The 16209-nt window shown below is 39.9% G+C and overlaps 1 protein-coding gene across 7 annotated transcripts in view; it reads left to right on the top strand.

The window, feature by feature from the left end:
• Positions 1 to 16209, top strand: part of LOC121892100 (A-kinase anchor protein 13) — a 110439-nt gene that overhangs the window by 21475 nt on the left and 72755 nt on the right. For all 7 annotated transcript variants that reach the window (XM_042405406.1, XM_042405330.1, XM_042405260.1 and 4 more), the window contains exons 3-5: positions 7790 to 7943; positions 10983 to 11146; positions 11713 to 11884. In XM_042405406.1, coding sequence (XP_042261340.1) covers positions 7790 to 7943; positions 10983 to 11146; positions 11713 to 11884 — 490 coding nt within the window. The remainder of the gene's footprint in view (positions 1 to 7789; positions 7944 to 10982; positions 11147 to 11712; positions 11885 to 16209) is intronic.

Raw genomic sequence — 16209 nt, 5'->3', positions numbered from 1 at the left:
TTAGTACACTCACACAGCTGTTTTGCCTGATTAGACCTCTTCTTAGGTTTGTGTTGTGTTTGTAGGTAAATGCTAGGTTGGATCAGCTGGAGGGACAAGCTCTTGCGAGTGGGGTTAGGGTTAGGGTTAACGTTAGGTTTAGGTTAAGGTTAGAGTCAGGGTTGATGTTAAGGTTAAGGGTAGGGTTAGGGTTAAAGTTAGGGTTAGGGCAATAGAGAAACAAAATGCATACAAATCTCACAAGAGTTTCGCAAATTGTCCCCCCCGGCTGATCCAATCTAGCACCAACCATATTGGTGTGCAGGATGTGGCTGAGGTTTGTTGTACCTGTTAGGGCAGGATAACTGCCACCTTTATCATTCTTATTAGTATGTAGACTTGATGACCTTGTGTAATTCCTGGAATAGCTTTGCCTGATATGAGAACAGGTTCAATCATCTGGAATAACTGAAAACAACTGTGTGGGTGTGCAGGGCCAGATAGTGGCAAACACAACATCAGCATACAAATCAACTGGCTGTTTAATGTTTGCTGACTGGCAAATGTGTATAATGCTTTCTTTCCGTCCACTGTGTATTTTAGTTATCATGTTTTACATAGACCCAAATAATTTATTGAAAAATGTCCAACATAAGACACAAACAAGACTACTGATAGGAAAGCATTTCCCATCTGGTGGTCATTTTGTCCAAAGCGAACCCCTTTAGAACATATTTAATATGGTGTTTTGGGTGAAAGGAGCAAATGGCAAACCTCACCGTTCAATCAGAGAATAGGTACTGCACTTAGAGTCCTTGGAACTTATAATAATAACAATTATTCAGCATAGGACAAACTGATATCTAGTTTACCTGGACCTGACCTCTTGATTGCTGGACAGTAAACTGAAATGTTGTGATAATGCAGACTGTGTGTGAGTATGTAAAACAGAAGGCTGTACTGTAAAGTTGCTTCTTTTTTTTTTCCGAAGAGTGGTGTGTCTGCAATATTGAACAATATTTGAAAAACAAGTAAAAGGCCTTTGCCATATAGTATTTTTAAAGCTGGTTACTAAAGCAATAGCTTAACATTTTGAGAAATAATTAGATGAGAAAATTGATTTTGTCTCCAGTCTTTTTGCAGTCTTTATGCTAAGATAAGCTAACCAGGGCTGGCTGTAGCTTGGTATTTAACTGACAGACATGAGTCGTATCAGTCTTCTCATCTAACTCAGCAGGAAAGAGAATAAGCGTATTTCCTAAAATGACAAACTTTTGCCTGAAGAGCTGAACAGCCTTTGAAACTTCGTGAATATATGGATAAATTCAACTACATTTCCTTTTTGTTAGAGTCTGATGTGAAGCTGATTATTATTATTCAAAGCTTAGTTTAAAAAAAAGTTTCATTAACCATCTACCATTAATCGATCCATCCATTTTGTAACCACTTACCTGGATTTGGGATGTCTAGACAACACAGTGAGCAGACCGCTCTAACATCCCCATACTCTCCCGTGACTTGCCCTTAAACAGAGGTACCTGGATGGTCTGCTTACCAGTGGAGCCAGAGATGGTTCAGGAAGAGGGTTATCAGGTTATCATCACAGGTTATGACAGTGCAGCTGTCTATACCCATGCCCCTAACAAGTGGTCAATCCCATGATCTTTGTTACCCTCAAGATGGCTGAATTTCCTCATCAGTTGACTCGTTCTATTTTTTCCAGGACTAAACCAATTTTCTGCTGTCCTTTTCCTTATGAAGTACCTTTTTTTGGGTGCTAAATACAATTCCACGTAATATGAAATTCTAAACTTTCTACAGTTTTGCATTGTATAACCTGTTTTCTTTGATATAGCCTATATGTAATGAGGTTGGAAATATTTCTGAGTGAGTATCTGAGTGGTTGCACTGGTCCCCTATCACTAGCAGGTGAGGAAGGCACACAGGATATGTGATAAGCCAGAGACAAGTGTGTTTGTGTGTGTTACTCTAAAGGCTAGACTGGCTCACACCTTAACCACCCAGACAACCATATCTGTGATTTACAGTCAGACTCTTCAGTGGAACAAGGCGGGCAGTCAGGCCTCATTAGCCATCAGATTTTAGACACTTATCACAGCAATTCACAGTGCGATAGCGCATAAGGGTTAAGTAGTCGGTCTCTAATTGTACCTTTTTGCCATCCAGAATGACTGAAAATGACAGCCCCAGTTTAAAATAGTTTAAATCATTAGTATTAGAAGGAGAGAGATAAAATTTTGTTTTAGGGGGCAATTTGAGGGAGCAGGGAGGGCATATGAACCATCGGTCAGAGGATGACTTTAGGAGTGTCTGTAAAAAACTACTATAAATGAGCAGGTAGGGGTTAAGTCTATGCAGGGTCTGAAATTAACACCCGTAAAGTGCCAAAGGTGGGTAGATTTTCCGTTTGGCGAGTAATTCTCAGAAGGCTATCTGCCACACTGTCGGGTAAATGTTTGTACCAAAATAGTCATGTAATAAAATATCTGGCATGATAGCTCAGAGGAAATTACTTATGTTTGTCCCTATACAGTGTAGACGCGCGTGCCATATGTGTTTTTTACACACGTCTAAACTGCTGTGAAGCTGTAGGAGCGCTTGAGATGGTCTGGGGCAAAGGAGCACCAGCTACAAACCGTCTCAAGTGTTTCACCGCACCATTTACTGTATTGGACATCAGCTACTTGACATCTCAGCTCCCCGCTCAACTGTCACTTGCCATCGGTCTGCTGCTAGCTACCGTTAATTAAATAGCTATTATGTGGTGACATATACAAGGAGTAACGGAGGACGAAGCAAATAATTAAGAAAGTTTTTTGAGAAATGGAGGTTTGGAGTTTGGAGCAACAGTATGCTACAGTATGATTCTGAGGCTGTGGTGATGAGTTGTTCTGTGTGTCGCCAGTATGCCAAAAAAAAAAAAGGCAATTTATTATTTTGGCCGGTTGATTTTTTTCTCTGCCAGTCCCCTTGGTAGTTGAGTCAAAAAGTTAATTTTGTGTTATTTTCAGATTAATTTCACTGAGTCTGCAACACAGGACACATTACTGTTGGACATGGCAGCAATTGTGCTGATTGAACGTGTGACCTCTCTGCTATGTCGTGGTCTCTAACTGCACTGCTATAGGGCTGACGGATGCTCTAGATGTTGGCAGCCTTTGTCAACTGGAGGGAAAAGAGTGTGTTTAATTTGTCAATGCTTTGGCAATTTTACATGTCCAGGAGTTAATTTACTGTGAGTCTGGATCTGGCCACTTGCCAACAAGTAAGATTTCCATAAATTGTCTTTCACAGCTCTAGTAGGGACATAAGCAACAACGTTTCTGGGTAAACCACATAAAAGGCTGAAGCATTCTGCTGTCAAAGAAACCCTCTGATGTTAGGTTAGCTCCACTCGCTAGTAAAAATCATACAGTACGTGTGAATGCCAGCGGGGATTAACGCACAGTTTCAGGCAAGTGTAGCCATAAACCTTTAACTTTTTATCACACAAGCTCTTTATACCTCTGACCTGTTGTCCATAGTACATTTTTTATTGTTATTATAGCAGTTTCTATGCAACAGGACTGAGTAAAAGGCAGGTCTCTTGAATTTACAGTAATTAAAGGAAAATGTCTTAGAGGGGCCATGAGATGTCTTTACAATTAGTTTGGGTTCTGAAGTGGAGCAAACCTCCTATAGTTTAGCTGCCTATAGTAAGAAACCCAGCCAGGGGGATAAACATTTTTTTAAAACTGCAAAATAAGTTCTAAAATCATCATTAAAAGCAGCCAGTATGTGTGAAGGCCTAAAACCAACCGCCAGCATACCTGGATAGTTGAACTCGGTACAGTTGCAGGATGTGTAGAAAGGGCCACCACTCACATATGCATATTTAAAAAGAGGGGGTTGGGTTCATAGCCTCCAGCTGTTCTTTTGATGTTGCTTAAAAGCTGCCTGTTCCCCGTTGAAGCTCCATGATTAGCAGGTCAATACCCCAGCAGGTCACTTTGTTAAGTACTTATTACCAGCAGAGAGCACAGTCATACAGTGAGGCTGAAAGACATCCATTTGTGCACATAACACACAGCTCTGGAACTGCTGGTTTGTTTTTCTGAATTAAACTGGACAAGCAAGGAGTCACTCAGGTATATTGTATTTTGAATCGTAGTTATTCTTTTTGTCAGTGGTGTTAGTTTCAGTTTTTGTGTGCGCTTGTTTTCATGCTTTACAAAGGTCGGCGTGTGCAGCTGTGTTTCCTGCCATCCCCAGCAGATGTTTCACATCTCTGTTTCTCCACCTACACCCCCTGCCACCATACTTGCCTCCAAAAGGAGTAACAAAGATCTTATTCAGATGATATGCTATTCTCCTCTTTAATCTTTCTCTTTTATCTAAATAAGTTTCAATTCACACATTGATTATAAGCAATCACGACTGAGGAGGTAAAAACTCAGAGGAGAGTGACAGGATTTTGTGAATTCAATTCTTTATTTAATCTGTTTGCAAGTCATTGTAAAAAATCAGTGGCTCATAATGTTATTTATGATGGGCGGATATTAATTTAGACAAAATAAGAGCCTGCTGTGGTTCCGTCAGAAATAATTTGAGCAGCTATTGTGCCAAATGCATCAGGTTGGTATTGTGACTGAGGTGATTTACCACCCGCCTTCAGCAGTTGAGAGAAAACCGCTTCTCCTTTTGCTCCTCTTTTGTTCGTAGTGAGGATGTGGAACTTATTTCACACTAATACGTTTTCATTTTCACGTAGAGTGCAAACTCACAAATCCACAGAGGTACCAATCTGTTCAGTAGCACCAAACCCTAATTTCCAATCTGGGCTTGGGATAAGAGATGAGTTTTTAATGGAGAGAATGTCATGCATGCTGGCTTCCACCCATCTACAACTCATTTACGCCGGTGCCTCTGCTCTGCTTGTTAAAGCGGAGACTCTCCTTGCATAGCAAAACCTGCAGCCTCCACGCTGCAAGTCAATGTATTCAGTCCCGGCTCTCAGAAGGTTACTACAGGCTGTTTCTCTTCCTGTGGCCTCTGGGCTATGTGGTTGCCTTTGAACACATTTTCCCCCTCACATTGCTCAGCAGCAGCAGCGGATTGCCAAACAGACTTGCAGATCCCAAGGCTGCTGGTTAGCCTCGCTGCCGTCAACCTGCTGATACCCCCTGTATGGAACAAGGCCCTGAGGCTACCACTTTATAAGAGGAGGAGGAAGCACCTTTAACCCTGACTGCTAAGCTCTCCTTCACACTGGCCGCCACATCAGGCTGTACATGTTGGACGGAGCTGGTGAAAAGATTGCAACACTGGTCAGATTTAGTGGGAAGAAATGTCCCATTATCCCTCCTCGGTGTCAACAAGCTGCATTCCCCCAGTGGAAATAAGCTAATTCCGAACAATATCCCTCTTTTTTTGTTGCCTCTCCTCCTCCTTCGTCTGTCCTCAGATGACACCACATCATGCCACGCAATGCTCAGCCACAGCATAGCCGATTGTCACTTTAGAAAAACAGCAAGCTGCACAATGAACTGTGCATAATCATATTTTCACATCAGAATGTTATCATATTGGCAATACTGACAATACACATCATATGGCTGGAAAAGATGTAGACATTTTTATGTGGATTGTTTTTTTTTTTTCCTGAAATCAGCTTTCAGTTCTCATACGGGACAACGCTGGAAGATTTACTCCTAGTAACAATGGTGCTTGATTTCAGACAGAGGTAGACAAAAGCAGGCTTAGATTTTGTCAGTGGAAACTACGACAGTCGCTGGCAGATTTGATCAGCTTTTGCCAGCTAATTTAGTTACCAATAGTTCCATGAGTTGTTTGAAAACGCGGCCTCAGGCTGACTTTTTGGGAAGTTTTAAGAGAGAACCCTGTAATTCTCAGTTAATTACTCTGGGAAAGATTGAGGCTAAAGCTGCTTGTGCTAGACAAAAAGCATCCTCACCAGTTGATGATCCATGAAGAAGACATGGTAGTAAAGAAACAATAGAGCTAGTTAGTCTTATAAGTATGATAAAATATGAGACCATACTCTTACCATACAGATTTTCAAACAATATGTTTTCACTTTCGACATTACAAGAGAAAAGGCTAATTAGGATCATGACTAACCAATGTGATTGGCAAACATAACGCTATCTTGAGTAACGTTGCTGGGGTTGCTCAAGTGTAAATTTCCCCAAATCTATTAAGGACAGAGGCAATAACCTAAACTCTCACTGCCTTCAGGACTGGCTCCCAAACAGTGAGGAAGTGCTGCACAGTGATTTTGTTAATGTAACCTGTAACTCCACAAAATAATATAGATAGTTAATGATCTAATATTTAATATCTTTAAATGCCAAGAAGTCCCATGCACATGCTCACTGGTTTGGATCATTGAGCCAAAGTGGAACATAATGTCTACAGAAAGTGAATTAGTAATCACTCAGTAACTACTGTTTAAGTGCCACTGAATAGTTCTTTTAACCCGTGTGTGAATGTGTTGAACTGTATGAATAAGAAGTATACTGGCTCTGGAAAAAGAGCATTGACCTTGGTTAATATTCCAAGGATGCATAAGGGCTAAAAAGCTGTACTAGTTGATTAAAAAGCGTTCAGAAGTTTAAAAATAATAAGAGGAATAAGTGTTACGATTGATGATGTTGCCTCCTCCTGTTGTGAAATCATTTCATTGTTCTCTGATGCGGTGGGACCCTCACTGCACTCCTTCTCTGAGTCGACGGAAAGTCAAGCTGTTCCTCCATATTTCATCGCTGTCTGCTTCCTCCCCGTTTGTTTGTTAATGACGTGATGTGAAGCATTTGAATGTCAGTAAATCATTACCACATTAACTTTGAGGTAGTAGCGTAATTGTTTAAAACAGTCGTGTTGATGAAAAGACTGGCAGCTTCCACACAGCATTTGTCACCGTCATGGTCTAGATCCTCTTGTGAAGGATTGTAGTTCACACGTAGAGTCGGAATCTGCGTCAAATGTACCTGAAGTGACCTATTGTGATAGGATTTGATTTTCCTGATCATTAGATCGTTTGATTGTTTTATCTGTGGGAAACTGTGAGTGTGGCTAAACAGATAAACATGCACATTTGCGCCCAGCTAGAAAAGATGCTGTACATTAGTTTTGGTAGTTTTGCTTTGGTTGTGGACTTTAAAACCTTAATTTTCTGAATTCGTTGGAGTTTTTTACATAATATACACACTATCTAGACTGTGTTTAATGATGTCAGGGATGCATTTGTGTTCACACTATGCTGTGCATGCATCCCTGACTCCCTCCTAATGTGGCTTGATAAATTAGGTCCAAATGCATTCTTTTGTACAGTTATTTAGAGCTGTCTGTTTCTTATTAGATTAGTCAAGTTGCATTTTAGCAAGTGTGAACAGGACTTGTGTTCCTTTTAATTACCTAATCATTGATGGAATATGTGCTTGTTTTACAGAACCATGTACGGTTTTACTTCAAACGTATTTCATTTACTCTATTCTAACTGCAGACGTTCAGCAGGTGTTCCAGCAAGGACTTAAATGGCTTTTATCGAATAAATAAATCGATATTTTTTTTATTTTGAGAAACACAAAATTGTGTGTCACAATAGCACAGCAGTCAGATTTAACACAACCAGTAATTTCCTTCATCTTAACATGATTAAATACTATTATATTGAGACATATTTTAATATTTTATTTCTTGCTTTTTGTTAATCTGTCTTTTTTTGTGCTTTTTTTCTTTTCCATCCACTTTCCTCTTACTGCCTGCCTATCTGTGGCTGTCCTTACAGGGGCAGTGTGTTATCACAGTGCAGCTCACCGACGAAGAGCTGGCTGCGGATGAGGAAGGCGTCGACTATTTCCTGCTGTTTGCTGGCAGCACACAGAGACACCTGACCGGCACCGTAAGGAGCAGTCATGACACCTTGCAGGCGTTGTGCCCTGGTGAGCCACCTCACTCACAGTCTCTTGCAGCTTCTCTGTTACCTCTAATGGACCCATGGGAAAGCAGTTCCACCTACAGTGTGTAAAACATGTTAAATCTGTTTTTAATTCTGCCTTCATATTCGTCTGTGTTAACTGGTAGAACAGTCCTTTGTAAACAAAAACAAACTGAAATGAAGCTTCTGTGAAAGCAGCGTCTATGCAGACACAGGATATGCTGCAGGCTAATAACAAACTCAACAAACTCAAAGATCCCTTAAAGGTGTAAAATAGAATATAAAATCATAATATGATCATAATCACACATCTGTCTTCTATAGCCCTCATGTGCTCTAACACAAAATTAAGGTTGATTGGTGTCAAAGCTTGTCAAAATGTCCGAGGTTGTTTCCGAACAATAATTGTATTTGAGAAGCGGATGGTGTCGTACTGCCCTCACATCACACAGAAAGCATGAGGCAGTCAGGAGTTATTATAGCTGTGGAAGAAAGTCGAAGTAATTAATTGATTAATCATCCAGAGCCACTGTCCTCATTTTTAAACTAATGTTATGTTTTGGAGAAAGAGAAATCACCTCACTTAAGTTCTTCCAGAGCCTGGCTCATTCATCACTCCTCTCGGACCAAATCCTACTTATTCTACATGCAAAATTTAACATAGTTAGCCAGTGCGGTTACTCAGAGATACTTCCTGTGAAGTGTAGAAGCTCAGCCAGACACAACAGGCAGCACAGAGATAAAGGGTCAAAGGTCACTGTACACAGAAAAAAGTTGGTATTAAAATACAGTGTACTTGTGACCCGGTAATGACCCCGTGGATGGAAGTAAAGTGCTGGGAAAGACCTGAAGCTGAAGGGGCAGGTAGAAATAATATTTTTTTTGTTTTTCAGGCGTCTGCCCTCCAGACCGGAAAAAAACAAGCCAGAACATGTTAAACTGTGTTATCTTGTTAAGAGCTCGACTGAATTACAGCCGTGTGAGGGGGTGCAGGAAGAGGTGTTACTCTCTAGTAACAGATTAGCTCTGCTTCACTGCCCCCTCCGTCGGGATGCACAGAGCTCCAAAGGACCGAACTTGTGACCGACCACAAGGTCGCAGGATAAAATTCCCAAGTGGCCTGGGAAAATCACCACAGATACACTGAATCAGTACTTTGGCTTAGACTGCGGTTCCTTTGAGCAAGGCATTTGAACCTTAATGTTCCATTAGAGAAACCCTGCGGCCTGGTTGTAGAGACCAATAAATAACACTGAGATGAAGTAAATGAAATAAAAATCTTTTGATAGCATAGAAATCTTATTCTAGACACAGAGGGAGCTCTAGAGGCTCAGCTCTTGTTGCTTTCTTAGCAGTGATTGACAAGAAGTGCTGCACCCACAGCGTATGACTGGAAAGGAAGAAAACCATGTAACGCCCTGCAAATCAGAGACAGGAAGGCTGTCAGCGCCGCATGCATTTAGGGCAGTCGTGTTTTCACATCGGCCATGTATTTGGACTACGGTCCTCTCTGTTCATTCTTTTTATTATGACAACTTTGCATAAACGTTCATGTAACTGATCACACATGTTTTGTTGGTTGTTCCAGTTTGATTTGTGACTGCTGAATGGGTTTTTAGTCAGATAAAATGAGTACATTGAATGCATTAAGTAAAATAATATTCTAATCTACTCTTATTAATCATATGGGATTAAAGTCAGTGATTTAAGTGTATTGTAGTTGATTATTGTTAATGATTGGTTCTTATTGTGCACTTTTTTATGTTAAGTGACTAAAATATTTATATATTGTATGTTTTCTTCGGTTAAACGTGTGTTTGTATTGTGGGCGTGTGTGATTATTTGCTACCACATAAACATGGCTACATTATTGAACTATTTATCCAAACAAATTTGGTCTTTTAAAGAACGTCTCAAACTCACTGTTCATTCATGCTGCCTTTTTAGCAGCAAATTGCTCATACAGACACATCTCTTCAGCCAATTTAGTTCTGCTTTGGAGGTTGATTAATGCAGAGCCAGAGAGTTTCCCTGCAGGGGAAGATGTTACCATATACTGTAGTTGTCACATTTTTTTGTTCTTAAGTCATTCTTCACCATGTGATGAAAGTAGCACTCTAAAAATATACCTAACAACACAATTAAATAACTTCATGAATTAAGTGATGGTACTTTTTCAAAGGTAGAAGTGAAATATAAGCTCAGCCATTTTCCCCTTAGTTGGGTAAATTGAGCTTTAGGCTTTTTTCATATCAGACATTTTGACTTGTCATTATAGGAAAAGCACAAGTGTTACTAATAATATTAACAATGGTTCAGTTCTATTCAAGTGTCCCAGTAAGCCATGACAGTGTGACAGTGAGCCAGCATGAACAACGCCAGGACCCTGAACCCGAAGCAGCTAAATGGATGCATCGTTCATTTTTAATCATGTAATTATTTACACTTGTGCTTCTCCTACTGTGACATGTCAAAATGTCCCAGATAGATTTGTGAATCGGAGTAATTTGATTTAATTTGAGTGTTTTCTGCTCTTTTTCCTCCCAGTGACTATTTTATTCACAGGTCACAACAAATGCACATGAAATTACTGTGTTGTTGCTAAAGGCTAAAGTCACCTTGCTAGCAGCAACTAGTTAACAAAGCTCACACAGTACAACAGAAGGACAAAGAAAATTGTTAATGTCCAATACACACTTAACATTGTAAAAATCCAATTTCAAAACACATGGTGGATTTAGTTATGTACACACGAAGACTTATAATATGGAATATAAATGATTTATCTGTTGCTAAAAACAAAACAAAAAAATAATACCCCAATGTGGGAATTATCACTATCACAAGCCTCTTTTCACAGTAACATTGAAGTGTAGATAACAAGGATAGAAAGTGTGGCGTTCCATCATGCAAAACTACTTTGAACTACTAATAAATTACACTGATTTTCTGTCCCCTCTTTCTCCTTTCCTTTCTCCTTTCTGTTCTCCTCCCTCCCTTTCTCACTATCTCCATGTCCCCTCCTCCCTATATCATAATGTAGCTCATGACTGTTGTGAGGCGGTGTTGGTCACCCTGTGTTCAGTCTGCCGAGTTGTGTCCGACACCCCCGAGGACCTAAAGCCCTGTCTGGGTCACGTGACTCCACTGGGAGAGCATCGCTTCAGCTTTGTCCAGGATTTGGCTTTTGACATGGCCCAGTTCCTGGTGAGCAACATGACGCGTCATTTCCAGGTCTAAATCAGTGGTAGAATAATAAAGCAAAAAACAAAGGCTTGTCACAGAACAAGGAAAAAAAGAGGTTACCATTGGTTACAAGTGATACAGCAACGTGGGGAGAGTGACAGTAAAACAAAAGATTCCCATGTTATTGTTTCTTCCCTGACAAGGACTGATGTCTCACAGTCCTTGGTATTCAATTAATGAAGTCTTTTCAGCACAGTTTATCATCCCACAGAAATTTGATATTGAATTTGCTTCGCCAGGGAGGAAGACAGAATAATGTAACTGTCAACTTAAGCGCTCAACTTAAAGCCTCTAATGGAACATTTTCCACTTTCTAATCTGAATATGATTTGTTTTTGTCAACATAGTACAGCCCCAAATCGAGCTTAGACGCCTGTGGATATGTCTTCCTACATTTGTATCTTACATTTTAGGCATTTGGTTAATGCTCTTATGCTGAGCGTCTTAAAATGAGTGCTTCCAGTATACTAAGCCTCAGTTCCACTCCTCTAAAACTTGACTCATCTTTGTAATCACCCTTCACACAGGTAAGCACAGCGGGCCGGGCTGACGGCCTCGATGGGGCGCTGCTGCTGGATGAGTGTCAGATTCCCCTGTCGGAGTGTGAACGTCTGGATGAGAGCCTGGCCCTGGCCCTCCACCACCTCGTACTGCCTCCAGGATGGAGCTTACTGGGGAACAAACTCGCCAACAACACTGGTGAGACTGGAGGGCAGTGGGCTGTCTGTAACATGTAATTTCTTTGCATAATAAAATGTCCAAGAGTCAGACAGTATGTCTCTGCACTGATGCAGAAACATACCGGCAAATTATAGTTGTACAGCACATAATGACACATATGAGACCTCTGTTTATCTGTTTGTTTATGCAATATTTTACACAGTGTTGACCAGAGATTAGGAAGAAGTCTCAGAATTATGTTGCAGCATTTTCTAAATTGTGCTACTTGGCCCCAGTTGAACGCTACAATTACTGGTCGAAGCAATTGTGACATTGTTACTGGTTTGTGCAGAATAGCGTGTGTGTGCTAACTGTATGCTGTGTGAGTATGTGTGTTTTTTGCAGTGTCTGCTGCTGATCAGTGGAAGTCTCTTAGTAGACTTTATTCCATTGTCCAAACTCTTATCCAAACAACCATAATGCTCCAAAATGTAGGATACCATACATGCACTAAAGCTAGACTCATGTCATGAATCGTACACATAAGTATGCTGACACACATAACACATAACATCTTCAGCTATAATTATTATTTAAAACTTTTTAATGATAAACTGTGCATTTTATTAACTTATTATTCACATTGTTGTGACAAGCTACCATGAAATTTCTTCCTTTAATGGGATTTATAGTTTATACTGGGTTACAGCATATATATGGAGCCTGCGCATGTCGCCGCCGTAGCTAGGCAGCAGGCAGCGTCGTAGCTGACGAGCAGCTCCTTTATATATGTAAATGCACATCGGGGCAACGACAGCCACAGACATATTATGTAGGGACCACAAGAACTGTGATTTGTTTCTAATGCTGGTGGAGATTGTTTAGAGGGAAGACAACATTAAGCTAGTTGAGAAAAGGCCCCGTTATCTTCTCCTTTTCAATAACACATATTTAGCAAAGCCATTTCCAAAGCTGCATTTTCTGCATTCTCTCCTTGCCGTGATCACTACTCTCATGAAAGAACAGAAACACAGCAATTGCACAGCAGTAGTCTTCTATTGATTAAAGACAATGATAGAATAGAATAGAACATTGCTTATATAAGTACATAAGTACATGTGTCTAGCCCACAGTCATTCTATATCACAACATGAGTAAAAAAATGTAAACACAATTTCAATAGGAAATACAATTGAAGCACAATGCAGCCTGATCACAAAATACACCCGTCCAGTGTTTTTCTGGTGCTATCAGTGGGTGAAATCTGATGATAAACTAAAAATAGAGAGGTGGTTGGGGTGGAGCAACAGCCAAAAAATAACTTGTAAGGTATCAAAAGAAACATTAGCAAGTCATAGTATTGGTAAGGTGTAACCAGCATATCATGGCAGTGCTTGATAAATAACAATGATACATTCTCTGTAATCTTTTATTGAGCTGTGCTTGACATTTGACACAGTGGAAACAATGGAGGCCATACACATTCCTCTTTTTTTTTTTTTACATATCCAGGCTGATGTCAGTGTGCTAAACATGTCGCTATATGGACTTCAGTCTGACTCTGGTATTACTATAAACAAAACCCATCTGAGTATCTGTGTACTGCAGCGCAGCCAGACAGCAGTTTGGGTTGTGAGAAATAGCTCTGTCAGTACAAACAAACATACATTTTTATTAAAATTAAAGTGCCAATTTTCTCCAGCCATTGACTCTGATGGCTTTAATCAGTTAAAGGAAGCCAAACGAGCTGATGGGGATGATAAACCCTGCAAGGTAATTGCTTTCTGTGAAGCAGCATAAACAAGACTTTCGGGAGCAGTTAGAGTGCTGCCTCTGCCTCTGGCTATTGTTGAGATAATAGCTTATGGTCTAACTTGGACTTGCATATTAGACCAAACTAGAAGAACCTGCATGATTTCCAACACAACTGACAAAAAAATAAACTGAGTAGACTCAGTAAGTGTATAGTGTAGATTGAAATTCCATACAAGCCTTAAAATATTTATTCATTATCATCATCAAATCAAATGTTCAGTAATGATCTCCCCGCAGATTAGACGAGATTCACTTGTAACTGTTGTGAAAAGTGTCACTGCTTTTGCGAGATGGACACACACACACACACACACACACACACACACACACACATACACCACACATACACACGGCCTCCTTTACATTGAAGTCAGTTGTCATGTTGTTGATGTGGAAGGCGGCTTCCTGCTGCGGTGAGTGATGTGTGCTCTAATAGGCTGTGCTTCACAATATGTCACTGCTTCAATAGAAGAAGCTTGGCTGCGGTGAACTGCGGGGAGGGAAGAGGAGTGCAACTCTACTCTCCATTTATCAGATCTGTCAGATGATGGATAGCAGCAGACTACAGGTGGAGGTGACGGTGGTTTATCTCAGTCATCCTTCACGCTGTGGACACACAGCAGTCACTGATCTCACTGTAGCAAGTCATTTATTGTTCTCAGGAGAATTCACTTCACCTGCAAGAACTGTGCAAGTCATTAGACATGGTGACCAACGCTCCACTAATTCACCAGTGTGGAACACTGTCAAATCATCAATAGCCTATGGTTTGTCAGTCAATACCATTTAATTAAATGACATGGAGATCAGATACAAGGGGTAAACTCTCCTGAACTCAATTTATCCTTATTTGCAGTATTGAGTGTTCTCAGCTTTTAAACTTGACATATATAATATCTTTAAGACATTGTATCAGTACAATACTGCAGTTGTTTTAAGGATATATGTCGTAGCTGTTTTACCTTAATCACTGTTGTGCTAAGAAAGCACTGAGACAATTATTGGATTTGTCAATTACCAGAAAAGAAATTGCCAAAAATCTTCATAATCAGTTAATCTTTTTAAGCAAAACTTCCAAACATTTGCAGGTCTAAGCTTCTTAAATGTGAGGATTCGCTGCTTTCTTTGTTTTATATTATTGCAAACTGAATATTTTGTGGTTTTTGGACTGTCAGTCGGAAATAGAGGCTATTTGAAGATGTTACCCTGGGCTCTGGAAACTTGGGTTCAGCATTTTCTTGTATTTTTCTGACATTGGGAAGACAAAATGATTAATTAATTAATTATAAAAAATGCCAGATTAATTGATTAATGAAAATAGTCATTAGTTGTAGCCTCAGATTTGTTCTAATTATGCAACAGTTTCATTAACTGGACTGGACAAGAAGTAAGAAAAACATTTGACCATTGCAAAGCAAACTGTAGCCTTGGAGCTGTTCTAGTGGCTTATAGTGTCCCGACACACTATTAAGTTACTTCATCTTGGTGACTGCTGTGCTGCAGCAGATAGCTGTAACAACATGTATATTCCAGCTGTCCAGATGCCATAGTAGGAAAATGTCATATTTGTGATTTGCCAGCCAGTTTTGAGGAACCACCATCAAACCTAGCAGTTAAGCATTTCCTGCTGCTGTTTGGCACCTCACATTCCAGTCCGGCCCAGCTCGGCCAAGTGGAGCATTAAATTTGACCAATTAGCTTGAGGTTCGTCAGGCAGGCTGGCTTGTGGTAAATGGAGTGAAACCTCTCATCAACAGACACAACCAGCTTTGTAAATGCTGCCTAATGATTATCGTTGTGCTGATAAGCTGAAAGTAAAACGTGTTTTCCCTTTTACAGATCTAGTTTTGATCTAGTTTTCAACACTTTTAAAAAACTTTTTCCAACTGATTCTATCTTTTGGTTCTGCTCAAACCTGCACAAAGCACAGTTATAATTTAAAAACAGCTTTGGAAGAAATCATAGAGGGCTCAGATTAGAACAGCTCATCTCATCTGCCTCTAACTGAAAAAAAACATACATTTTCCATGTTGGCTTAAATAAAACTCTGGCTGGAGAAAGAAAATCTTCTGCTCACAGGCAGTGACAAATGAAAAGAGAAAGAGAAAAACACGAACTTTCTAATAAACAACAGATTTCTCAGCAACAGTAGATCTTTTATCTTTCTCAGTCCTGTAGTTTCTGCTGTTATAAATAACCACAGACCAGCTGGTTTGATAAACATGAGCACTCTGTGTGCAGTTAACTGAGTGCAGTATAAGACATTTGGGCACTAAAATTGTGATTTGATTTTTTTTTTTTTTTAAAAAACGCACCATTTTAAACCAGCAAGCATGCTTTGTCAATTTTTCAAGCTTACTAGTTTTAACTTATAAAGGTTTTTTGAATTATTCTATGTTCCATTTGTCAATTTACCATTTTTTGAACTCCAGGGCTCAGTTTTCCACTCTTATAAACAACTTACATCTTGTCTCAGGATGCCTTTCTAAACTGGCAATAAATTTTCCAGTGGCCCAGACAGTGAAAGATATTAATTTTAGCAGAAAAGA

Source organism: Thunnus maccoyii, chromosome 1 (assembly GCF_910596095.1).
Source record: "Thunnus maccoyii chromosome 1, fThuMac1.1, whole genome shotgun sequence".
NCBI classification, from domain to species: Eukaryota; Metazoa; Chordata; class Actinopteri; order Scombriformes; family Scombridae; genus Thunnus; species Thunnus maccoyii.
The sequence above is the reverse complement of the archived record's forward strand: the minus strand, read 5'-3'. Positions and strand labels throughout refer to the sequence as shown.